General features: G+C 40.4%; 3 protein-coding genes across 5 annotated transcripts; all 3 read right to left on the bottom strand.

Moving 5' to 3' along the window:
* Positions 1 to 1,227: 1,227 nt before the first annotated feature.
* Positions 1,228 to 2,516, bottom strand: LOC135620083 (vignain-like). Its single transcript, XM_065122706.1, has 4 exons — positions 2,081 to 2,516; positions 1,771 to 2,006; positions 1,557 to 1,697; positions 1,228 to 1,476 (listed from the first exon to the last, which is right to left on the bottom strand). Exons 1-4 carry the CDS (start codon positions 2,514 to 2,516, stop codon positions 1,228 to 1,230), a joined length of 1,062 nt encoding a protein of 353 aa, XP_064978778.1.
* An 8,092-nt stretch (positions 2,517 to 10,608) lies between these two features.
* On the bottom strand, positions 10,609 to 11,732 carry LOC108953549 (pentatricopeptide repeat-containing protein At5g50280, chloroplastic-like). Its single transcript, XM_018830004.2, has one exon. The coding sequence runs from the start codon at positions 11,730 to 11,732 to the stop codon at positions 10,722 to 10,724; it is 1,011 nt and encodes a 336-aa protein (XP_018685549.2). The 3' UTR covers positions 10,609 to 10,721.
* A 6,544-nt stretch (positions 11,733 to 18,276) lies between these two features.
* LOC135619108 (E3 ubiquitin-protein ligase PRT1-like) lies at positions 18,277 to 24,411 on the bottom strand. Of its 3 annotated transcripts, none has more exons than XM_065120771.1 (8): positions 24,172 to 24,411; positions 21,347 to 21,375; positions 21,096 to 21,275; positions 20,932 to 21,003; positions 20,673 to 20,861; positions 20,389 to 20,592; positions 19,251 to 19,363; positions 18,277 to 18,850 (listed from the first exon to the last, which is right to left on the bottom strand). In XM_065120771.1, the coding sequence occupies exons 1-8, from the start codon at positions 24,285 to 24,287 to the stop codon at positions 18,542 to 18,544; spliced, it is 1,212 nt and encodes a 403-aa protein (XP_064976843.1). In that variant the 5' UTR covers positions 24,288 to 24,411; the 3' UTR covers positions 18,277 to 18,541. The 3 variants fall into 3 exon arrangements, with proteins under 3 accessions (XP_064976843.1, XP_064976844.1, XP_064976845.1); XM_065120772.1 differs by having other exon boundaries at positions 20,673 to 20,849; positions 24,172 to 24,408; XM_065120773.1 differs by lacking the exon at positions 21,347 to 21,375 and having other exon boundaries at positions 24,172 to 24,376.
* Positions 24,412 to 25,341: the final 930 nt, after the last annotated feature.

The raw sequence follows: 25,341 nt of genomic DNA, 5'->3' as shown, positions 1-25,341 counted from the left end.
TGTGAATGATAGGAAGAGAAGATACGATAAGTCTAGTTCTCCTTATAAATCGTTATCATTATAGCTTTTAGCTCTGATGATGATATGCCTACAAATCATATAAAAACTTTCTAAATAGCATTAAAAAGATACGCATTGTATATTTGATCTATCGTTATTTGATTTTATTTTCTAGTATTAAAGTTTTTCGCATAATAGTAGTATATTATAGTTTTTATGCTTACAATTGATATCAGAGCTATGTTTTGAAATCAAATACTTTATATCGTAAAAGTATTTTAGATATGTTTTGTATTTAAATCTGTTTATTAGTACTATTCACTTGTGAAAACATATTATTCGATTTTGATTTATAATGTTTGAATAATACATTTATATTGTGATCTATTTTCTATCTAGTTCGTCATATTACCTGCTTGTTGATGATGTGAGGTTCCTCGTGTTTGATCGATGGATCACTGTCGATAAATTATTATCAATAATAGTAACCTTCAACAATTGCGCTATAGATTATGACAATTGACGATGGCTAACATGCCTTAGTTATAGGTGATGACAGCAGAGCCGATGCTTGCAGTAGCAACAATGACTACAATAGAATCGATGAGTGTGATGGTTGTAGTAGCACCATTGCTTGTGGCGACTACGACAATGATCGTTACGTGCAGTGATTGCAACAGCATCGTTGCATGCAACGGTTGCAGCAATGTTGCTATGACTGGCATTGATTGGACACCAAAGGTCATGGTACCCTCTCCACATCGACCAGTCATGCAGAAACACGACGTAAGCAGGACGACTCAAGTCCCATATCGGGTTGATCTCAAAGATGCAACAGAAGCCCAAGAGCCAACCCCCAAACCTGATCGATCACAAAGTGTTTCAAAGTGTAGAATCTGTTTCTACAATTATTCTTCTACTTGTGATTACACCTTTTATTTCAGCTGCCTCTCTCAGTTATCTACTCTACAAGTATCTGTTCGTCTTGGACCAAAATAATCTGTTAGAAGTGGCTCAGAAAGCTCGAGCAAGTATTGAACATTCAAATCATCATTAATTTCGTATTCTTATCTTATTTCATATAGTAATGTGGTATCCTGCAACATGATAAGTGGTTGTAGCATTAAAGAATACAGTGTAAAGCCTTCGAAAGTTCTGCATAAAGGTGAATGATCAAAGTAGCTACTTAATCTTCTTTTGGCAGCAGCAATCAGCTTTCAGCCCTCATCAAAGATGCAGCTTCTTCTGCACTGGATTTGGAGATGTCTTAAGAGGATAAGAAGCTTCCATGGCGATACCACACAGCCCCTCGCTGACCGAGATCCCACGCTGCATCCTCACGTAGCCCTCTTCGCCCCACTCTGGTCCCCACGAGTTCTTCACTATCCAGTACTTCATCCCATCCTTAGATGTCCCATAGCCTACGATGGCCACTCCATGATCCAATTCTGTTCCACAGCTCACTGTGAAGACACCCTAAACCAAAGCAGCAGAAAAGTGTTGTCTTTGAAACCTGTTTACGGCAAAAGAGAAGCATGGATGAGAGTTGTGCATACCTCGGAGTAGAACTGGAAGTCCTGACCGCTTGCTTCGATTGCTACTGATACAGGTTGGTTCGCCACTGCTCTCAGCAACGCATCCTCGTCGTTGACGGGAACGTCCTCATATCCATCGATCACAACCGCAGGAGATCTCTCCTATAAATAACAATGATATGTATAGAGTTTACGAAGAAGATAATGACTACAACTAAGCAAATTAACATGTAACTCTTTTTACTTTGCATTGTTCTTGTCGAGCTACATAAGGATAGTTTTCCTCTGTTGTGATCCCTCCATTTCTTTCGATGAAGTCGAATGCATCATCCATCATACCTCCATCGCACCCTTTGTTGGTGTTGGTGTCGCAATCCACCAGTTGTTGCTCTGACAAGGAGATAAGCTCGTTGGTTCTGATCTGGTTTATTCCCTCCACCGAAACTACTGTCGAGAAGGCCCAGCAACTTCCTGCAATAATTCATACTAAATTTTCATTTATTTCGATCGAGCACATCAACAAAAATAAAATATTTTGAGCTCACCGCATTTGCCTTGGTCTTTGATAGCAGTGACGGCACCCTTCTGCCTCCAGTCGACGGTGGGAGTTACATTGGTGACGTTCTTGTATAAGAAGTACCCTTTGAGGTTCGCGCTTCCTCTCAGAGTGCTGCGGCGACGAATCCTCGTCCCTGCGTACGTCCTCTTGAACTCCTCCCTCGCCGTATCGCCGAACTTGTTGAGGCTAAGCTTGTAAGGCTTGGCTTTCTTGTTGGACGCGAACACGTAGTTACCGTTCTCTTTAAAAACATCAAAGCGGATGCGCTCCTCGTCGACGCTGCGTGACACGCCATGGTGGCTCTGCCACCTCTCGTACAAGTCCAAGAGCTTCTCCTCCGACGCGATGTCATCCCCAACGAAGGGCAAGCAGGAGAATGCTACCGCAACGAGAAAGGCAGCGAACAAGAATCCTCTCCCCATGGTGGTGAACGAGGAGAAACCAAAAACAGGATGGAAGTAGGTTTATGGTTCGGAGGAGGTATCTATAGAGATGTTGGGAGTGAAGCATGACGACTGGGCGGTTAGGAGATTAGGGCATGGTCATGGGAGAGGCTCACTTTTACGTAACTGTTATTGGCATCTTCTTAAGCGATGCATCCATGCATGCATACGTCGAAAAGGTATCCTCTTCGGGTAGTTTGATGTGCATGGGTTCGGGCAGAAGCTTCCAAGCCAACATGGGAGAAGAGTGTGTAGTCCTATAGAAATGGGAACTGTGAGGTTGCATATCCAAATCGCAATTAGCGTTTGATTAGGGAAAGAGATGGATATTATGAAGCCTCATATAGCTCGATGAATTATATTGATCAAAATGTAGCATAAATAAGACTAAAGATTAACTCGATAGGTAAGTCTCTAAGAATAGCTTTTCTACAGCTTCAGATGAAGCATTCCATAATTCATTACTATATTGAGCTTTGGCATCTTCCTCGACGAGGATTCTCTGGAAGTCGTGATCAAACTGGAAGTTGGAAAAGATGCTCATCTTTTCACATTCTTAGATTTGATAAGAAAATTGCATATATATTACAAATTCCATGTACAAATTGATCAAAATAACACCTGAAATAATTTGGCACCGTTTATCTAAAAGAAATTTACATTACACTAATTGCTAGAACTTCTCAACTGGCAAGTTCACTTCACAGAATCCCTAGCGAAGTTTGGAAAAGTTACAAACATCAAGGCAAGGTTTGACTTGGAACAGCACATCTTCACCTCAGAAACAACTACAAAATAAAAGAACCCACAATATTTAACAAAAAAAGGTACCTTGTTCTTTTGTTTGATAATAAAGTACATATTAAAATTGCTTTTATAATGGCCATGTCTTCTACACAAAAAGCCCAATCAGAAAGGCCCAATTTCAAGTATAAGCTTGTTCAGTTTCGAGTTTTCTTTGTACCATATACGAGAACTCATTATCTCCTTGTGGTGGTGGCATTTCAATCCTATCCCCAATGAGGTATTTTCACTTAACCCGACTCTTTCCTCGGGTTGAGGTCCTTTGTAACCGATGGGTCAGGTGAATATTATTATGTACCTCTGTGTCGTGGTTTTGTGTCGTGGTCATGTGAATATTATTATGTACAAAGGGTTGAGGTCCTTCATAACCGATTTGATTTTGTGTCGAGAGCATAAGATCGTGCACGTGGATTCTTAAGCAAGGAGGAAAGAGGAATGAGGTTGGGTTGGGAGGTTGGCTCTTAAGCCTCCGTTGTGTCTTTGTGATCCACTCGAGGTGGGACTTGAGTCATCCCTCCTACGTCACGTTTATGCATGATTGGTCGATATCGAGAGGGGAGGGATTCCCGACTCAACCCCTTCGATATTTAAGTTAGCAAGTGGTTTCTGTATTGTAAAGGGTTCGATCCCTTTTCCTAGACTAGAGGGTTAGCTTTTATACCTATGGAGCCGACCCAAAGGTGCACATGTCATTAATGCCCGTCGTTGTCTTTATTCTGTGCAATCGCGTGAGCGACCAACCCATACATTCCTGACGGTGCGGGTCGACCTATGCAGACTTCTGTCATGCGATACAGACTTGTACGGCCCGGACGATGTGGAGTCGATTGTCCATCGTGTGCTAAGTTAGCCATTCTCTCATTTGGCTGATCTGTCATGGCCTTAGCTGGAATTGCCTAAGGCGTGAGACACCCTTGCGGCCACGATGCGAACTTAGCTTGCGTTGCCTAAGTCACGAGGCACCCTTGCGGCAAAGACGCGAACTTAGCTTGTGTTGCCTAAGTCGCGCTTCGCCCTTGTAATATTACTCCGCAAAGATCAGCCTACTTGTAACCTCTCGTGGGTCCCAAAGGACCTGTAAAAAGATAAAGTTGATTAGTTCGAAGAGTGAGCGACGGACAAGTCCTGACGTCTCGTGAAAGGGGAAGCTTTACAAGTAATTCAGCGAGCACCTTGTGTGCACAAGAGAAAAGAGGGAGAGGGGAAAAATAAGGACTTTAGATGGTTGAATGAACAGCTGCAAGTCCACAAATAGCTGCTCACCGGGTGCCAGGAGCGACAACAAGTTCCCGTCAAGGTAACGTTCGAACTTGTGAAAGGTTGTTCAACGCCCAATACTATACCGAAGCCCCATCCAGCCTAGTGCCGCTCGGGGGGATCAAAGGGGCTAAGATTGCTGACATTTTGGTAAGTGAAAGCGGACTGTAGAAAACAGCCTGTGGCACACGAAAATGGAGCTATTTTGGGGTTGTTTTGCTCGGTTCGGTGAGCGGTCGCTTTGTAGCGCTGCAACTTATTCAAACTTACATTTTTACAAGCAAAACAACTCAAAACCAAGACAAAACATGCTGCCAAGCAGCTGTACATGTAGATGAGAGCGACGAATGATTCGTTGAACGGAGTTGTTGCGGGTGCGCGATGACCGTTCGTGACATTCTCCCCCACTTAAACTGTCGACGCTTGTTGGTAGTTGTTGATGATTGTTTCTTCATGTCGTAGGGCATCTTCAGGCTCCCAACTGGCTTCAGTTCGGGGAAGCTTTCGCCACTTCACCTAGTACTATGTCTGCTCAGCTCCATTGGGTAGCTTTATTTTACGGTCCGCCAGAATGGTTTCAACTCGCTTCTCGTAAGAGGCTGTGGTGGGAGGCAGCCGAGTTGGAACACTTCGGGAAGCATCTTGCGGATCCGTGTGGTAGGCTTTTAGGTTGCTGGCGTGAAGAACGTTGTGAATTTTGAACCACGCCGGCAGCTGCAACTTCCCTACTGATAATTGGGAATGCCCCTTCATACTTGCGCACCAATCCTTTGTTGACTTTGTTCCTAAAGAATTGGAGTGATGCTGGTTGGAGCTTTACCAACATCAAATCACCAACCTTGAACTCTTGCGGTCGCCTTCCCAAGTCTGCCCACTTCTTCATCCTTTTTACTGCCTTCTCCAAGTAAGCCCGCGCAATATCTGCATTTCGGTGCCACTCCTTTGCGAAGTGGTAGGCTAACGGACTACATCTAGTATACTCGATTGCCATGGTGTGAGGAGTTGACGGTTGTTATCCTGTAATGATCTCGAAGAGGCTCTTGTTGGACGCAGAGCTTCGCTGCAAGTTGTAGGAGAATTGGGCAATGTCCAACATCTTCACCCAATCTCGTTGGTTAGCACTCATGTAGTGCCGAAGATATTGCTCTATGAGAGAGTTTATCCTTTTAGTCTGGCCATCCGTTTGGGGGTGGAGACTTGTGGAGAAATATAACTTTGACCCCAACAATTTGAATAGTTTGGTCCAGAATCGTCCCAGGAACTGAGCGTTTCGATTACTAATGATATTGTGCGGGACTCCCCAATACTTCACCACATCCTTCATCATCAGCTTGGCCGCCTCCTCTGCTGAACAGTGTAGGGGAGCAGCAATGAAAGTTGCATACTTTGAAAATCGATCGACCACCACGAGTATCAATCCGAGTCTCCCTACAAGTGGCAAGCTTGATATGAAATCCAAGGAAATGCTCTCCCATGGCCTTTCTGGTACGGGCAACGGCTCCAAAAGTCCCACCGGCTTCCGCCTTGTCTTGTTGGCAAGTGAGGCATGTTCGAATATATTCCTCCACATCAGTCCCCATCTTCAGCCAATAGAAGGCCCTCTCCATGAGAGCCAACATTCGGTGAATACCTGGGTGTCCAGCCCAAAGAGAATCGTGACACTCTCTTAAGAGTTCGTGCCTCAAATTGTCCACTCGAGGAACATAAACCTTATTCCCTTTTGTGTACACGAGTCCCTCCTAGACCCAAAATCATCGTGCCTTGCCTTCTTTGATGAGCTACATCAGGGTAACTGCTTGGGGATCACTATACGATCCATCCTTGATCCTGGAAAGGAAGTTGGAGTGCAACTGACTTGCTTGGCTTCCGCCCTCCAATTGTACGGCATTCACGTGCTCCACTTTCCCGCTCAATGCATCGGCCACGACATTTGACTTTCCAAGCTTATACTCCTTTGTGGGAATTCTTCTTCTTTTGTTCGCCCCCGAGCTCCTTCCCTCGAGAATACTTTAGAGGGCGATTGCCTGAAGATTGTTTCCTTCTTCCTGGGTCTTCAGAGGAAACAAAGTCGGTGAGCCTTTCTGCATCAGCAATTGCCCCGACCATATCGGTGACATTCCTTCGATTTAGTTCTTGTTGAGCCCATGGCTTTAAACTATCGAGGGAGCTGAACAGCTTGTCCTTCTCGGACATGTCATGTATGTCCAGCATTAGTGCAGAAAATTTTTTCACGTAGTCTCGGATGGAAGTATTTTGGCGGAGTTGTCTCAACTTTCTTCTTGCGACAAACTCAGTGTTCTCCGGTAGGAACTAAGTTCTCAACTCCCGCTTCAAGTCCTCCCATGTGTCAACTCAACACTGACCTTGTTGGATCTCCTCCCAACGGATTCTCCACCAAAGTTTTGCATCTCCGTTCAGATACATTGTTGCTATAGAAACTTTAGTATCTTCAGAATCGGGCCTCGTAGCTCGAAAGTATTGTTCCATGTCGAACAAAAAATTCTTGAGCTCTTTGGCATCTCTGGCCCCTCCATAACCATGAGGCTCGGGTGCCCTCAAGTTTTGTGATGGTGCAACGTGGGTGTTGGTTCCTCCCGCATTTAGTGTTCTTGTGAGCATGGTCACCCTTGAAGTGAGTTCCACCACAACTTCCTATAGGTGTTGCATGGAGTTTTTGGTGTCATCTGACAGTCAGTCGACTAGGGCCTCGACCTTGTCGATCCTGGACTCTGCTTCCTCTTGCGAGCTCTCTACCCCAACAAGCCTTTGTTGACCATGGTAGGGATCCTCCAAGCTTGCATCAAGAACATCCAAGCGGGTTTCCACCGTTGTGAGTCTCTCCTTGTGACTCTTTTTCCTAGTTGGCACTCCAGATTGTGCCTCTTCCGCTCATGGAGAGTAGCCAATTTCTCGCTCATCATGTTCGCTGTCGCGCTCCTCTTGAGCGGCTCCAACAGCATGAGAGTGAGTGTGCACATGCAGCCCACCTGCGGTTGCTTGGGGCAAGGGTCCGGCTTGCCCCACCTTGCTTGATTCGCTAAGATGCTTTGCCATGGCGAAGTTGCGAAGTCCCTTCGCTGCTCGCTCGAAGTGCTTGCCGGCTCTGATACCATAATGTCACGGCCTTAGCTGGAATTGCCTAAGGCGTGAGGCATCCTTGCAGCAAAGACGTGAACTTAGCTTGCATTTCCTAAGTCGCGCTTCACCCTTGTGATATTGCTCCGCAAAGATCAGCCTACTTGTAACCTCTCGCAGGTCCCGAAGGACCTTTAAAAAGAGAAAGTTGATTAGTTCGAAGAGAGAGCGACGAACAAGTCCCGACGTCTCGTGAAAGGGGAAGCTTTACAAGCAATTCAGCGAGCACCTTGCGTGCACAAGAGAAAAGAGAGAGAGGGGGAAAACAAGAACTTTAGATGGTTGAATGAATAGCTGCAAGTCCACAAACAGCTACTCATCGGGTGCCGGGCGCAACAACAAGTTCCCGTCAAGGTAACGTGCGAACTTGCGAAAGGTTGTTCAACGCCCGACACTATACCGAAGCGCCATCTAGTTTTGTGCCACCTGGGGGGTTTAAAGGGGCTGAGATAGCTGACATTTTGGTGAGCAGAAGCAGACTGCAGAAAACCGCCTGTGGCACATGAAAACTAAGCTGTTTTGCTCGGTTCAGTGAGTGGTCGCTTTGTAGCTCTACAACTTGTTCGAACTTATATTTTTACAAGCAAAATGACTTAAAACCAAGACAAAACATGTTGCCAAGCAGCTATACATGTAGAAGAGAGTGACTAATGGTTCGTTGAACGAAGTTATTACGGGTGACCGTTCGTGACAGATCGTTGGGTCATTCCACATTAGCTCTTAGGTGATTGCGAAGTATCGCTTTGCAATTGGTAGTGAGAGCATATTTGAAAATGCTCAAGATGCAATCGCCTAAAATAGACCAAGAAATCTGAGATCTTCTGATGTTAATTGTCGACTAATTTGTCCATCTTCCTTTAATGATTATGTTATTAATAATTAATAAATTATCTATGGATTTGGTAATTTGTTGTGATAAGTCTAGGAAGAACATCGATCAATTGGACAGAGGACAGAATAATGTTGACAGATTGGATATATATATATATATATATATATATATATATATATAATGTTTATCAATCATATAATCTGTCTGTGGATGTTTATATGAGATGGATGTTGAGAGTACAGCGTAATTGATGAATGATTGTAGCTCTTGTTTAATGAATGATATTTTTTTTTCTGATGATAATTTCCGGTTTCTATTTTCTGGAATTACTGGAATTATGCATGATGTTTTTTTTTTTGGTAAGCAATGATCGGGTTGGGTTCGATTTTAACGGATCGGGTCAAACATTATCAAATCTATGAGCGAGTATAATTAAAGTATTTTCACCAAATCAATCTAATTTTTTTAGGACTAATAGTATATCGTTATGAGATATTTAGTATTATTTTTTTTATTTTTATGAGTTTAGGATAAATAAATTTTTAAAGAGTATTTTTGGATTAAATTGGTGATCAAATATAACCCGTTAAAATTTTATCAAATATATCCAAACTTCTTAAACTAAGATGATGAGATGAAAATATATTTAGTATTATTTTTTTAATTTTTATATGAATTTAGAGTGATTAATTTTTTAAATAAAAGTTTTTTGGAATAAATCTATGATCGAGTATAATTCAAACTTGTAATGAACTAGTAAGATGAGATGATGATATATTTAGCATCACTTTTTTAATATTTATATGAATTTAGAATGAATAATTTTTAAAATAAAAATATTTTGATATAAATCTATAATCGAGTGTAAATCTATAATCGAGTGACAAACAAAAAGAAATGTGCAAGTATGATCATAAATATGTAATAATTACAGATGACAAGAATTACGATCATGGATGTAGTAGAAAGGTAAGTCATAAGAATTGTGATCACAGATACATCCAAGAAGTTTGCCAAAATTTAGAACCATAGTCAACAAGAAACCATAATATCAATCGATAATCAATAAGAAATCAGAATATGGTTCTTACAATATTGTTTGGTGCTCAATCCAAACAACTACACCATCAGATTATGCCACGGAAAGCGCAACATCCTAGGTTTTTACAAGATCAAAATAAATACCAATGGTACGAAGCACACACAACAATGAGCATTGAGATGTAGAATCTGATCACACGGAACAGAAGATACCAAGTGTTAGATGATACAAACTCACTTACAAAGACAATAACACACATATATGATAACAAGTTTGCCCTAATCCCAAGTGATGCAAGGTCTCACAACTGTCAGAACCATCACAGCTTCTTTCTCTTCTTAATCCAAAAATTATTCTTACAGACTATGGTATCAACTAACTAACATTGATTGAAATTACACTAATTCTCAACCACATATGCACTGCAACTGCCACGGGGTAATCAACTTCTTTGCAGCTGATTGGGATTAATTTAATCAGCTTTACAGTATAACACTGAAGACAACCAAGTTCATAATATATATCTAACAACTCCAGAATAGAATCACGGAGCGAGGGCAATAGTGAGCTTCTCTCAAGGTCACAGAGCAACGGAATGAAGTCACCATACAGCTGGAACAAACAAAATTTTCACGTCCTCGTGATAGTCTAAACCCTGTCAAACAACAATATACGAATCAAATGAAGCACATGAATGAGCATTATAATTGTTGCATTTAATCCAGAAATCTGCATAGTCACACATGTTATATTTTGCACATCAAAATAATTAATGTAAAAAAAGAGATTACCTGAAAGGTATCGCACCACCATAAAAATGATCAACAAGGCAATGTCATATTTTCATAAAAATAAGACGACCATGTTTAACCATAATCACTTGCAGTGGTTCACAAGAAAATTCCCTAACTCACTGTCATCTAGTTGTTGGAATGGTGTGCCATCTCATTTGATATAATTGTTTCTAGATGACACACCAAGTCAGGAATGGATGCCCGCATGATGTGGAAAGAACATATAACCAATGAAACCAAGCAGATGTAGTTATCAGCCCAAACAAGAACCAAGTCATTCGATTATAATTTTAAGAAGAGTTTCACTATATTATTTTTTATCACCAACAACCCTGGTCATACATAATAGATCTCTTCTTTTTGTTTTTCCAGAATTCATCCTTCTTGCCTTTTTTTGGTTTCAAACCAAATTTGCTATTCAGTATTCCAAGTATAGCACTTGTATCCCTCCGATTTTTTGTTGCAGCTTTGACATCCAAAATTGCCCGCAATTTCTGATAGGATCTGGACTCAGGCACCTGCCCGTTTCTGACCATTTGCTTGTGATAATAGAATGCTCTAGTAAAATCACGTACACGAACATATGCATATATCATTGTCGAATAAGTTACAGAGTCAGGCTTCAAATTGAGGGCACTCATATCTTTCAGCAACTGCGGTAACTTGCAGTGTTGCCCTCCCCGTGCATATGCATTCATCAGTATATTGTAGGTCATGACTGTTGGCTGCAAGCCAAGTTTTCCAAATTCATATATCACATCTCTTGCTTGAACATAGAGACCATGTTTAGCCAGACCATCTAGTATAATGTTAAATGTAACTCTTGTACCTTCAACTTTGTTGCTGATCATGGATTTCCATATCTCCATTAATTTATCAGTTTCACCAGCTCGCCTGAATGCTTCAAGCAGAGCTGTGTATGTTTCTATTGAGGGTGAAATCCCCTCTCTTTTCATATTCTCATATGCGGCATATTCTTTTTCATGCCATCCACCAACTGAATATGCATGAATCAAAGCAGTATATGAGTGTGACGTGGGTTTAATTCCAGCCTTTTTCATCCGCAAAAACGCATCTGCTGCCATCTCACTCATTTTCCTCTGCCTTCCATAGGCACTTATGAGGCAGGTATATGATTTGACATTTGGTTTCAAGCCTAAACCTTGCATCTCAGTTATTAAAGATTCAACTATTTCAGGTTGCATTCTTCTGCTGTAGGCATTCATTAGAATGTTGTACGTTGCTGTAGTTGGCTTTAGTCCCTTTTCTTTCAGCTCATGAAAGAGACCTTCTGCCTCCTCAACCTGGTCGGGTTTACTATAGGCGTCCATCGTGAAAGAGACCTAGGTTCCTTAGCTTGAGCAATCGTCCCATTGTTGTCGCAATATAAGGAGATCGGCTCCTCACTACTCAGCACGACTCCCAAATCTGTGATGAACTTCTTCACCCAGACTCCCTCCTTTGCTGCATCTGATGCAGCAATGTACTCTACCTCTGTGGTCGAGTCAGCAGTAGTATCTTGCTTGGAACTGTTCCAGCACACTACTCCTCCATTCAAGGTGTACACGTACCCCGAATTCGACTTGTTATCATCGACATCAGACTAAAAACTTGAGTCTATGTAGCCTTCAACCTTAAGGCTACTACTTTCATATACTAGCAAAAGATCCTTAGTCCTTCTCAAGAACTTAATGATACACTTTACTGCTTTTCAGTGCTACAGTCTAGATCCGCCTGATACCTGCTCGTGACACTCAGAGCATGCGCTATATCAGGCCTAGTACATAGCATGGCATACATGATAGACCCTATTGCTGAGGCATAAGGTATCATATCCATGTTCGCCCTTTCTTTTGGAGTCTTTGGGGACATACTTGTAGAAAGCGATATCCCATGTCTCATCGGTATGAGATCTCTCTTGGAATTTTTCATGCAAAACCTTTTGACAATGATTTCTATGTACTTGGACTGGGACAAGCCAAGCATCCTCTTGGATCTATCTCTATAGATTCGAATCCCTAGGATATAGGATGCTTCCCCTAAGTCCTTCATAGAGAAGTGTCTAGATAACCAAGCATTTACTATGGATAACATTCCTACGTCATTCCCGATGATCAGAATGTCATCCACATATAACACCAAAAAGGTGATAGCTCTCCCACTTACCTTCCTGTACACACAAGGCACATCTTCGTTCTTAACGAAGTCATAAGATCTGATTGCCTCATCAAATCTTATGTTCCAACTTCAGGAAGCTTGCTTTAGTCCATAAATGGATCTAAGCAACCTACACACCTTATTTGGGCAGTTCTTAGACACGAATCCCTCAGGTTGCATCATATATACCTCCTCCTCGAGGTTCTCATTGAGGAATGCAGTTTTCACATCCAAATGCCAGATCTTATAATCATAGTGTGCTGCAATAGTCAATAGAATTCTGATGGATTTTAGCATTGCTACGGGTGAGAAGGTTTCATCATAGTCAACACATTGCCTTTGACGATACCCCTTAGCCACTACCCTTGCTTTATAGGTCTCTACCTTTTCATCTACTCCGATCTTTTTCTTAAAGATCCACTTGCAACCGATGGATACAATACCTTCGGAGGCATCTACTAGGTTCCAAACCTTATTGGAGTACATAGAATCCATCTCAGAATTCATGGCTTCTTGCCACTTCCCAGAGTCTATACTCATAATAGCCTCCTCGTAGGTCTGAGGATCAATATCCTCAACATCCTCTCCTCTAATATGTCCCACATATCTCTCAGGATGATGGGATACTCTGCCAGACCTACGTAAAGTTGAAACTTGTGTATTAGGTACCTGAACAGACTCGGGCTGTAGAGTGGTGCTTGAGCTTGGTTCTCCAACTTCGCTCAACTCTATCATGCTCCCACTATCTCCGCCAAGAATATGTTCCTTCTCAAAGAACACTGCTCTCTTAGCTACAAAGACCTTTTGGTCCTCGAGATGATAGAAATAATACCCACAAGTTTCCTTGGGGTATCCCACAAATTTGCATCGCTCTGTCCTTGATTCTAACTTATCAGGGTTGTGCCTTTTAACTTGGGCAGGGCAGCCCCAAATCTTAACAACCTTAAGATCAGGCTTCTTCCCTTTCCATATCTCATATGGTGTAGATATTACCGACTTAGTTGGAACTCTATTCAGAAGGTAAGCTGCGGTTTCTAAGGCATATCCCCAGAATGAGATGGGTAGGTCAGCGAAACTCATTATAGACCATACCATGTCTAATAGCGTATGATTTTCAGAGACACCATTGAGCTGAGGTGTATAAGGAGGTGTCCATTGGGATAATATCCCATGGTCCTTGAGGAACTGAGTAAACTCTATACTTTAGTACTCACCTCCTCGATCTTATCGAAGAGTTTTGATACTCTTTCCGGTCTGGTTCTCCACCTCATTCTTATACTCTCTGAATTTCTTAAAGGCCTCAGACTTGTACTTCATTAAGTACACATATCCATACCTTGAGAAATCATCAGTAAAGGTAATGAAGTAGGAGTAACCACCAATGGCATGAGTTGACATGGGTCCACATACTTCACTATGTATGAGTTCCAACAGCTCAGTGGCTCTCTCTCTAGTTCCACTAAATAGAGAGTTGGTCAGTTTTCCACGAAGGCAAGGCTCGCAAGTTGCATATGACACATAGTTGAATGGATCTAGATATTCATCATTTAGCAACTTTTGAATCCTTCTTTCATAGATGTGACCTAGCCTACAATGCCATAGGTATGCACTGTTCATCTCATCTTGTTTCATTTTGGACAAACTTACATTCATGATTTGTGGAATAGTATCTAGCATAAATAAACCATTATGCAATATTCCTCTCGCCAATCTCCTCGATTTTTCTAGAATCTACAACAAATTGTAGATGTGATAAGCAATACCGGTATCCAATACCAATGCACTATCATAAAAATCTGACAACTAGAGATTGATCATGAATGTACCTAAAGCTTCACCAAGCTTTTGTTTCGCCCTTTCTGCAAGGTACTCTTTGCAGTTTCTCTTCCAGTGCCCATCTTTACCACAGTGGAAGCACTGGCCTTTGTCCTTTGCTGGGTCTTTCTTAGCAACCTTTGCTTTACCTAGTCTGCCCTTGCCCTTTCCCTTCTTAAGGGACCTTTCTGCTTTCCTTTTCTTTCTGGTCTCACCAGTGTAGAGAACTGGCTTCTCTTTCTTAATAGTACTCTCTACCTCCCTCAACATATTGAGGAGCTTTGGGAGAGTCACCTCAAGCTTGTTCATATTAAAATTCATTATGAACTATAAAAAGGAATCTGGTAAGGAGTGAAGCACAATGTCCACACACAAGTTATCCTCTAGAACCATTCCTAGACCTGTGAGTTTCTCTATCCACTCAATCATCTTTAGGACATGGTTCTGAACCGGTGTCCCCTCAGTCATCTTAGCGCGGAAGAGGCTCTTGGATATCTCATATCGCTGAGTCCTTTCTTGTTCCTTAAACAATTTACGGACATATAGGAGAATGGATCTGGCATCCATCTTTTCATGTTGTCTCTGTAACTCAGGAGTCATAGAGCCCAACATATAGTACTGAGCAAGAGTGGAGTCATCAATGTACTTCACGTAACGAGCGATCTCATCCTCGCTTGCCCCTTCTTTGGGCGTAGGCATCACTGTATCAAGAACGTACATGATTTTCTCCGCCGTGAGAACAATTCTCAAGTTACGGAGCCAATCCGTATAATTTGGACCAGTGAGGCGGTTGACATCAAGTATGCTACATAAGGGATTTGAAAGCGTATTTTTTGAAAAATAAAGATGCAGCAGAAATGAATAACATGCAGATTTTGCAAGAAATAAACTATCAAGATATGGACTTCTATCTTAATATGCTTCCACTATTTTACAAGCGAGTCACGCGACACCCTCAGCACGTGAAACGGAAGTCTTCGGCAGACTTCTAGTGGGGATCAAGATCCAATTAGTGTCTTAGTGTAACCTCGAGGGACTCGACCAATCACACTAAGCCTAAAAGGTAGGCAATTCTTGTCGATCACAACTCATTGTGATTCCCATCCTGTTCGACCTCCGAATCACCATTGTCTCGAGGGACTCGACCAACCATGATGCTCGATTAAGTCAACACCTTCGTTACAAGATGAGTCTGATTTGATGATATACCCTCGAGGGACTTGACCTAGGTTGAGGAGGAAGAATTTTAATTATCTCATAGATTCTTTATCAATTTTAAATATCATAAAATTTGAATGAAGTCAAGTCAACTATGTCATGTTGGATTAATGACCAAGATTAAAGTATCCATGTTAATATTTTACTATTGAGTTTAAATTTTTTATCATAAATATTATATATATATATATATATATATATATATATATATTTATTTATTTATTTATTTTATAAAATTATAAAAGAAAAAATATATACATGATATTCACATATATATCAAATGTTTAACTTATAAAATAAATACATAATCAATTTTAATGTCTAAATAAAGATTTTTTATCAGACACATTAACTCTCTACGATATGATTATACATTCTTGATCGTCAAATTATATATTTTAATAATAAAACTAAAATTAATATAGTAACTCAAGTTTACAATCGCATGAACATATTGCATCTCTCAAAAATAAAAATATTTAGTTAAAGATAATTAATTCTGAATATATATTTTTTGTGGGAATGGATGAATCAAATTATCAAAGGAGAAAAAAAAAGAAAATACAGGAACAACAGCTCAATCTCTCATGATATAACGAGATGAAGAAAAGTTGAGATGTAACCGCACCACAACTCACATTGGATTCTCTTCTTGCACACCGGCGGATAGCCATCCCTCTCTCTCTCTCTCTCTCTCTCTCTCTCTCTCTCTCTCTCTCCATCTCGAGTATTTCTCCAGGGGAAATGAGTGCTTCACGGTTTCCAATCACCGGCACTCATGTGAGGCCAAAATAGACTTCATTGCACATTAAAGGTTCTACGTAACGACCCGACATGATACCCTCTGTGGTGTTTACGATGGACATTCACGATAGTCAAATCAGCCAATTGTCTACGTGCGGACCAAGTTTGACATGCAACAAGTCGCGGACTGCCTCATCCGTTATCCACATCAAGAAGAATGTCTTGTTGGGCCAATTGGTGCGCCCAATCGAAGAACAAGTTGACAACTTGGTGTTGACTTGACATTCCAAGTTGAATCGATGATACATATGCCGCGTAATTTCTCCGAGTCTAAGAAAGACTTCAGTGGGTTGTGGGTGTAGTGGTAGCAGCAGTACAAGGGAAGTCATGGATACTCCCGCCAAGAAATCCAAAACCCTAAACCGGCTTCCCGCCAGAATCGCGCGCGCCACACGCGGGGCTCCCACACACGTGCCGAACCAACGGTCTCCCTTTTCCCTCCAAAAACCAGAAGAGCCGGGAGGCACGAGTCCCGTCGCCGCTTTCGCCCTCGAATTCCTCGGCCGGCGTGGGCTCCACTTGGGCCCCGACCGGATTCCCTCTGTGAGAATTAAGTCACTCGGGCCGTCCGCATACGTACCTCCGAAGTGGGGCCCCCCGAATGGGTGTTTCTGATTGGTTGGTTCAGAACAGAGGAGATAGTAGAGGAATTAAAGTGTGATGGCTGGCTGGGAGAAAATCCACAATATGAGGTTTTCTTTTGGGAAATCGCCCATATACTCGATCCATTCTTCCACCGAACAACACAAAAGAGATCGTTTGATGCATGATAAGGTTCTACCAACCTGTCATCCAAAATTACTAGTGGATTCTTGAAAGGAAGCTGGAGGGATCCCCACGTGAGCAACACTTGCCGATTGGACTACCAGAAATGGTGGACGAGGTCTCATCTTGCCGGTGGGAGGAAGGGGACGAAGGCCAAGTCCCTTTCAGGAGTCAGAGAGGGAACAGTGAGTCCATGGGTGGCACCAAAAGGCCATTCATGAGTTGGATCCCGTCTCGGTCCACCGCAATCATGGCTTCTGATGAGTTCTGAGGAGGCCACCGAGGGAGAGGAGTCTTTGATTGCTATGTTTCACTGCAGTCTACAGACGTTTGGCTTTGGACTTACATACATGGAGAGAGACAGGAGAGAGAGAGAGAGAGAGAGAGAGAGAGAGAGAGAGAGAGAGAGAGTTGGATAGCATGCAACCCAGCAACTGCAGGAAGCTCCCAAACCCAAGGCGCGTGCAGCGGACCGAGCTTGGATGGAGAGCAGAACAGCCCTCGCATTTAACGTTTTGGATGCGGGCTTATCCTGCCTGCACATGCATGTGATTGTACCATTTCTTTCATGCTTTTACGTTAAAATGTGTGCACAGGGCGTCACGCACCACAAGATTGAGGTTATCGTCGTCAGGAGAAATGATATTGTTTTTGCACACTTGTATTCGAGTGTTAGGTCAAAACGTCAACTGAAACTAATGCATCAGCGACCACGTGTTCGACAAATTGTCGGAGAAATGCTGTGTCACAAGAACAGTTCTTGGTTTCCGCTACCAATGAAAGTGTCAGTACTCCACTGAGTTACGAACTGAAACAAGTGAAATTTAAGTACCTATTGTTGGGTCAAAAGGAATGCTGTGAAACTGGGTTCAACGGGACTGATCCGATCAATCTCTCAGTACCCTGTGTGAGGCTTTGATGTATGAACCTTGTCATCAGTAAAGGATGTCCACAAAAGAGATTATTGTCTTTACACTGCTGATAGTGATTATTAAAGCAACAAATGGAACCAGACTTGTAGATTATGGTTCAACCACAAGAAAAAATACACAGAAATCAGCCTCCAAATTTCAAGCATATATAATCTTGAATTTTATCATCATGAGACAGAAAAGACACTGGCAATGATTGGATTCCTCCACTTTTTTGGAATTACTGCTACTAGACGTGAGACTTTACAATCATCAATTCGTTACAGCAAGAAATATGGATAGTAATGCACAGCTGAGTGTATTTATGTACTACAGTTCACTTCAGGTATCTGGTCGACACTAAACAACTACCAACAAGAACTTCAAGAGACTTTTCTCTTTTATCTCAACTCCTCCTCACCCCTGCTCCCTTCCAACTACCAACAAGAACTTCAAGAGACTTTTCTCTTTTATCTCAACTCTTCCTCACCCCCGCTCCCTTCGTCGCCATGATTCTCATGGTCATGCAGATCATCATCACTGGGGACATAGATTACTTCCAGACCTTGTTGAGGAATGTCAAACTGGTTGTCTCTCTGCATCAATATGTTACGTAACATCTGTGACTCATCAAGCTCAAACGCATGGTCAGGCGTGTGCTGCTGATTGAACCTGCCGGGGAGTTTTGATGTGGAATTGTAGCATGCTTCACATAGGTCAAAGCCGATTGCTTCCTTGCAATCTTTACACTTGTATCTTTTTCCAATAATTGGATATATCTACGAGTGAGATTAAAGTAATCAATTACCAAGAAACTAATCATATAACTGCCCCACTATGGGAGAGGTAAAAGGAAATTCCAAGGAAAAACTCTAAACATTCTGAGCAACTCAAACAAAAAAGAGAAAAGTTGGCCTTTCTAAAACCATAAACAATGGAGAGAGAATGACCTCCAGTCAGTTTTGAAGAATATAATTGTTCATTAGTGGTGATTCTAAAGAAATGTAAGTAAAATACGGTGAAACGAGGAGTCGTTTCCTTATCCGCCCTAAATTCCAAATGCAGTTGTTTTTTTGCTTTATTAAATTTAGAATGTACTCAAGAGATCTGCTTTGGCATGAACTTCTAAAAGCAGTTTATGAAAAAAGTGTTAAAAGGGAAATGACATGATGAACGTACCCCACATGAATCACACCCAACTCCTACATGAACATCGGACACATCTTCCTTAAGCCATAAATCCATGCCTCCGGATGGTACCTGTGCCATCGGTTTTTGTTTTCGTACAGCATCTATCATGCCATGTAAGCCACTGTTAATTGTCAATAGTTGAACTACAAACCAACACCCGCTTATTGCCAAAATGCCAGAAATATACAGAAAGAAGATAACATGGCAAAATGCAACTAAGACAAGATATTCAAATGGGCAGGGAAAAATCCAAGAAATCCCCAACCACACAATTTAACTCCAATGACATTATGTAGTTTCCCTGAAGTTCTCTAGAGAAACCAGACCTGGCAAATTCTCATAAAATTAAAAAGACAATATAAAACCAGCAAGCTGGTGGCACAAAAAAAGGAACTCCATTATTTGAAACAAGTGACTAACTTTACCAAACCTGTGATAGGAAGCTGTATCACAGGAATTTTTAATGAGAAAGTCCACAAGAACCAAAATTTTCTCAATTGATTTTCACATCAGATCAAGGAGTTCTTTCAGGTGACAGGTACTCAAGAATGTCGTGAGGTTTATCTAAATTATTGAATGGACCCTTAGGTTAATTTATGAACATTTGTCTTGTCAAATAATTCTCCTAATAATTTCTTGAAACCAAATTAATCAAGAGTTCAAGGAGATCATCCAATGTAACACTAGTGAATTATTCCAATAGTGATTTATGGCTAAACTAACTGTTGACCCATGCAATGTACAATCTTCTTAGAAGGGTATGAAAATGATCTTTGCGCTTGCAGAAGTTTTACTTTTGGGGTGGGGGAAAAGGTGGTTGCCTCTGGGACCTAGAAACAGATATCTCATAAATGACATCAGTATCTTTCTCCTCAGAAAACAGTTATCCAACAGATTGTCGAGGGAACTAAAAACACTCTTAGCGGATTCAACTAGAGTACCAGTCAAATCTATACATCATACTGGTTTTAGCCCAAACAACCATATGCCAGAAGATAGTGCACAGAACTGAATGTATAATTTTGACAAAACCACAATTACCATATAGCCTTATGCCAATTTAGGTTTGCAGACAGATAACATGGAGCTTTCATATGTTAATATAAACGTAGATAGAGAAGTTTACTTGGTGAGGGATTCACATGTTGGCATTGGGCTTTCTTATGCTGCACTTGTTCTCTTCTCGCTGCATACTCTCTCAGGAATCTTTCTTCGAGAAAATGATCCAGATCCAAGCAAATATTTGGAAATTCACCAGGATGAAAACTTTGACAAACTTGACATCGAAGATGTTCTCCACTCAAGTCAGATAGGCAAGACACACAATATACTACAAGTACAAAAAATTATCAATATGGGCACTACCCAAAAGGCCAAAACTTTTTAACTCCAATCATAAACCGAGCTCACCATGTCCACAATTAAGAACTGCAGGCTGATACAACATTTCCTTGCACAAAGAACAAGATACATCATCCACAGATATATTCCTTTTTATGGTATGATCAAGGCAATTTTCTGACAGATCTGAGCGTTCAAAATCTCCACTTCTGCAATCATTAAATTTTTTGCTAGAACTCCCATTACCTTTAAATGCATCTGAACTGTATCAGAAATTATGTTGAAAAAAAAAAAGGAATACTCCAGTACGCATAGATTTGACTCTTACCAAAATGAAGTTTCTCCAACTCTAACTGATCTGCAAACTGAGGTGAGTACACATCAGCAGCCTTTTCTTCCACTAGGAAAACATAAAGAAAAGCATATTTACTCCATAAACATGGAGAGATCAACATAAGAATTCAAGTTGACATTTGAATTTCAAGAGCTCACCTAGAATTTCCATTTCCCTCCTCTTATAAGCCACAGGTTCAAGTTTTAATAGCAAGAAATGGAGTAATTGGCAAATACTAGGAAAATGAACATAAGGCTGCCTACAAATAGCACAATGTGATGCTCGCAACCCATGCATAGCTTTGTGCACACACCAAAAGCAAGATATATGTCCACATGCTGCAGTAAAAGAGAACAAGATGACAGTAACATGATAAATGTAACAGAAAATGCTAATTATAAATCCTTACCAAGAACGACAGGTTTGTAGAGGATATCCCTACAATATCAAATATTTCAAATTAAGAAGATCAAACTAACGAAGAGGATTTTCAAATAAACTTTTGAATAAGCCGTACAAAGATACAATATTGATATTATCCAAAAAATTCATCAAGTGGAAGAAAGTTAGTAATAACATTGACCGCAGCATTCGGTAAAAACTGGTCGACAAATAAACTCCCATAAAGCCATGGAATAAGATACTAAAACTTGACTATAAATTTCTAGAGAATAACAAGAAGAATAACAGATTATATAATTATAGTAGGTTGGACAAATTTGTCAACAATAACATCAGAGAGAATGCTAATCTTCTCCATTCCTAACTATAAGCTTATTAAGTAACAATTTACAACTCAAGCTTTGATGAACCATACATGTTTTCATAGATCAAGTATTGCAATATATGAACTCATTACAGAACTTTTTTAATAACAAAGAAGAATTTAAAGATATGGAATCAGAGTATCATTCATTTACCATGCCATGCCGGTGCAATTGCTTATGAACATGCAATAAAATACAAGTGTACTAAAATTTTAACTCATTGTTTAATAGTTTTCAGTAATACAATGCAGTATGTTGTATTGACATATTGAAATGAGGGGGGACGCCAACTCATTGTTTAAGTTCTTGTTATTTTTTTTGTTATTTTTTTGGGCACTATTTCCATTTAACTAAAATAGTCGCTTCTGTTATGAATAATTAGGCACTAATTAATTACTTGATATTATTTGTAATGATATGTAAGTACATATTATTTTTCATTATGGTATATCATGTCATATGGTGTCCAAGCTACTCAAGATGTGATGTAACTGTGTACTTTATCCAATATCCCTAATCAGGCTTCACAAGAGAAAATGCAAAAAGAACACATAAATAATCCTCATCAACAGCCAAAGAAATAGAATGAGAACAGAAACAAGTATTCATTAGGGTTGAAAGGACAGCAAGGACTTTATTCAGAGAAGCCCATAGATACAATTACGACACTTCTAGATTAAAATAAATCCATCAGTAACAACTACTTAAAATTAACATTTTTGAAAACAATATAAGCTCGTGTATAGTTCCTGAATGGATAAAATATGATCATCATGTCTGTTTTGTCTTCATTTTTTTCAATTTTATGGACTTCTCCACCCTCTTAATTGTGCTCCACCAACATGATCTTAATGAGACCTACAATTCCCTGTGCTAAATTCCAAATTAAACACATAATATGTCCTACAGGGAGCCTCAGAATGCCCACGTGGAATGTCTGAGCAACTCCTTTGAAACATGAAGAAAAGAGCTAATTTTGTGGCCTTTGGTGGAAATACCAGATGTTTCTGTAACTCTGTGAGGCATTCCAAGATTATGCCTTTCTGGTCACCAAACTTGGTATTTGATTAAGAGAGAGCAAGATAGAGCTTACTAGTTTCAGGAAAATCTTCTCAAGAGACAATTATTACCCTTGGCTAATACATCAAGCATATCAATAAAAATCTGAATAAATTGTCACAGCCACTTCCTAAGACATGGAATTAGGATATTTGAAAAGGGTGACAACACATACCACTCAGTCACACCCACACATATCCCCTGTTTCATCCACTTTTCCTTTTATGTACAAAAAAGAGAAGGAAAAACCAAGCAGGTTTATCATCTGAGGTATATGTGTTGCTTGGAATGTTGAAAGGCAACACAAAACACTTCACTGATCATGAAAAAATATAAAAAGGTTGGTCATTACGTAGATAGACTGTTAGGAAGGTGTTTATCAGGATAGGACCATGATTGAGAGATACAAGACAAACTGTCAAACTCACCATAGATTTCCTTTGGTTTATCCCCAACAATAACTCACTTGAATGTTCAGTGACAACATAATGTAAAAGAAGTACATAATACAGCAATAAGTCAAATGTTGGCTACATAAATTTTTTTCGTTCTTGAGATAATAGGAAGCACATAATGACTTTGTTAAACCAAATTTTGAGTCAAATTATCTTCAGAGAACTTAAGACCCTGATTCCACTTTTTTCCCCCGAGCTCTCAAAGTACAGATGTGCTACAAACCTCACTCATTCGCCAAGAACTAAATAGCACAAGATATATTTAAGTTCCTTCAGCTTATCCTATGACAAAATCGAGCAATTGGATGATACCCGACTAGTGCAACAAGCCAACAACCACAACGTTAATATAGAAAAAAAAAAATCACATCTTTCATGGATAATGACACCCCAAATTAGATAATTAGCAGTTTTAAAGAACCACCATTTATTTCCTACAAGAACAACACAATTCGGTACCAAACATTTAATTCTTTCAAGGATAATGAAATTTCATGAATAAGCTAATTAATAGACCTTCATCCAGAACTTCTACCTTGAAGGAGCTCTACCAAACGTCAAGGTCTAATATAGCATAAAGGAAAATGGTTAAGGACCGTAAAAATTTTCGTCCTAGGCAATTAGTCGATCAGATATAATGCAAGACCATGAATGCTACTTTGGAAAGCAAAGAACAGGTTTGGGTATCTCTTCATACAAATTAGATCCATTCATCACGTAACAATCAATCGCACCTTGTAGATCTGTGATTGTCGCATCGACTTATCGCGAAATTTATTTAAAAAAGCCCTAATTTCCTTCACTCAGAAGAAAACCTCAAAACCGGAAACCCAGAATTTATGATTCGAATGGCGACAAAAGGTTCTAATCTCATAACTTAATTCGGAATCCCACAGGGAACGCAAAGACTAAAGATTCGATCAAAGATTGGCGGTCGAGGACAGATTGCTCACAAGCATACGCAGCACTGAAAAGGCGAACTGACTTCATCATCGAGGCTATCGACTGCCATCGGATACGCCGCCGAAGGCGAGGAACCGGTGGCTTTCGCCTCTTCGGCGTCGGACATCTTTGCGAAGCGGAGGAAGAAAGGAATAGAAACGACGGGCCAAAACTTGATCCGGACGGGATTAGCCGGAGGAGGGCAAAGCTGGGGAGTTGGGATCCTCTTCAACGCTTAAGGGTGGATTAGAGCCATTGGACCATCGACACGCATGGGAATAAAGAAGCACAACCAGGACGGTTAGTCCGGTCCACCGAACCAAGTCGCGGTCCAATTCGTAATTAGGTGCGGTCGAGCCCAACGGAACTATTAATTGAGAAGTGACCAAATCAGAAAAATAATTTTCAGCAAAATTACACGTATATAAATATAATTAATGTGTAGTCCCTATCAATTTTATGGCTTTCACTATTTTCCAAAATAAATTTTTGAAAATTATTTTCTACTAAAATCAAAACATCAGATGAAGAGAAAGAATAAAGAAAAATAATAGTAGTTTAATTGATGAGAATAATAAAGATCAAAATATTTTTTATTTTAAATGTAATTCTAGTATTAAGGAATGCTAACAAAAGATGTCAGATGTTGTTGGACACTTTGATCCCTTAAAGCAGGCTTGGCGAGCTATCGTTGGCAAGCCTTAGGACGTTTAATGAACAATAGTAATGTACCTACGACCGCTTATGGTTGTGTATATGGAGCAAGTAGCAAACATCTACTACAGAATTAGTAATGTGATTAGGCGTGCTACAATAATATGCTTCATATAGTCTATGAACGAAATGGGCATGAAATTGTAAATATCAAACCATTGTCATTATGCTTCATATAGTCTCGATATGCCTTTTTCTTGATCGACGAAATGCCTCCAGAGTGTGTTGAAATGAAAGCTAATAGACTATTCAATGGTCCAAGATGTTAGTCTCTATGGGTATACCTTATCGACTCGCTAAATAGAATTCTCTATCAACACATGGGGTGACTGTTACTACAACGGAAATGAAGCAGATAGATAAAACCATCCCCTGCCAGCAACAAACAGGTGGTGCTTGAAAAGAAACAGACACGGTATATTCTCTAACTCATCATCATGATTCAAGAATAGGGCAAAAGGGATGAA

This window comes from Musa acuminata, chromosome BXJ2-8 (genome assembly GCF_036884655.1).
Source record: "Musa acuminata AAA Group cultivar baxijiao chromosome BXJ2-8, Cavendish_Baxijiao_AAA, whole genome shotgun sequence".
Lineage (NCBI taxonomy): Eukaryota > Viridiplantae > Streptophyta > Magnoliopsida > Zingiberales > Musaceae > Musa > Musa acuminata.
Note: the sequence above shows the minus strand (reverse complement) of the source record. Positions and strands in the feature narration are given on the sequence as shown.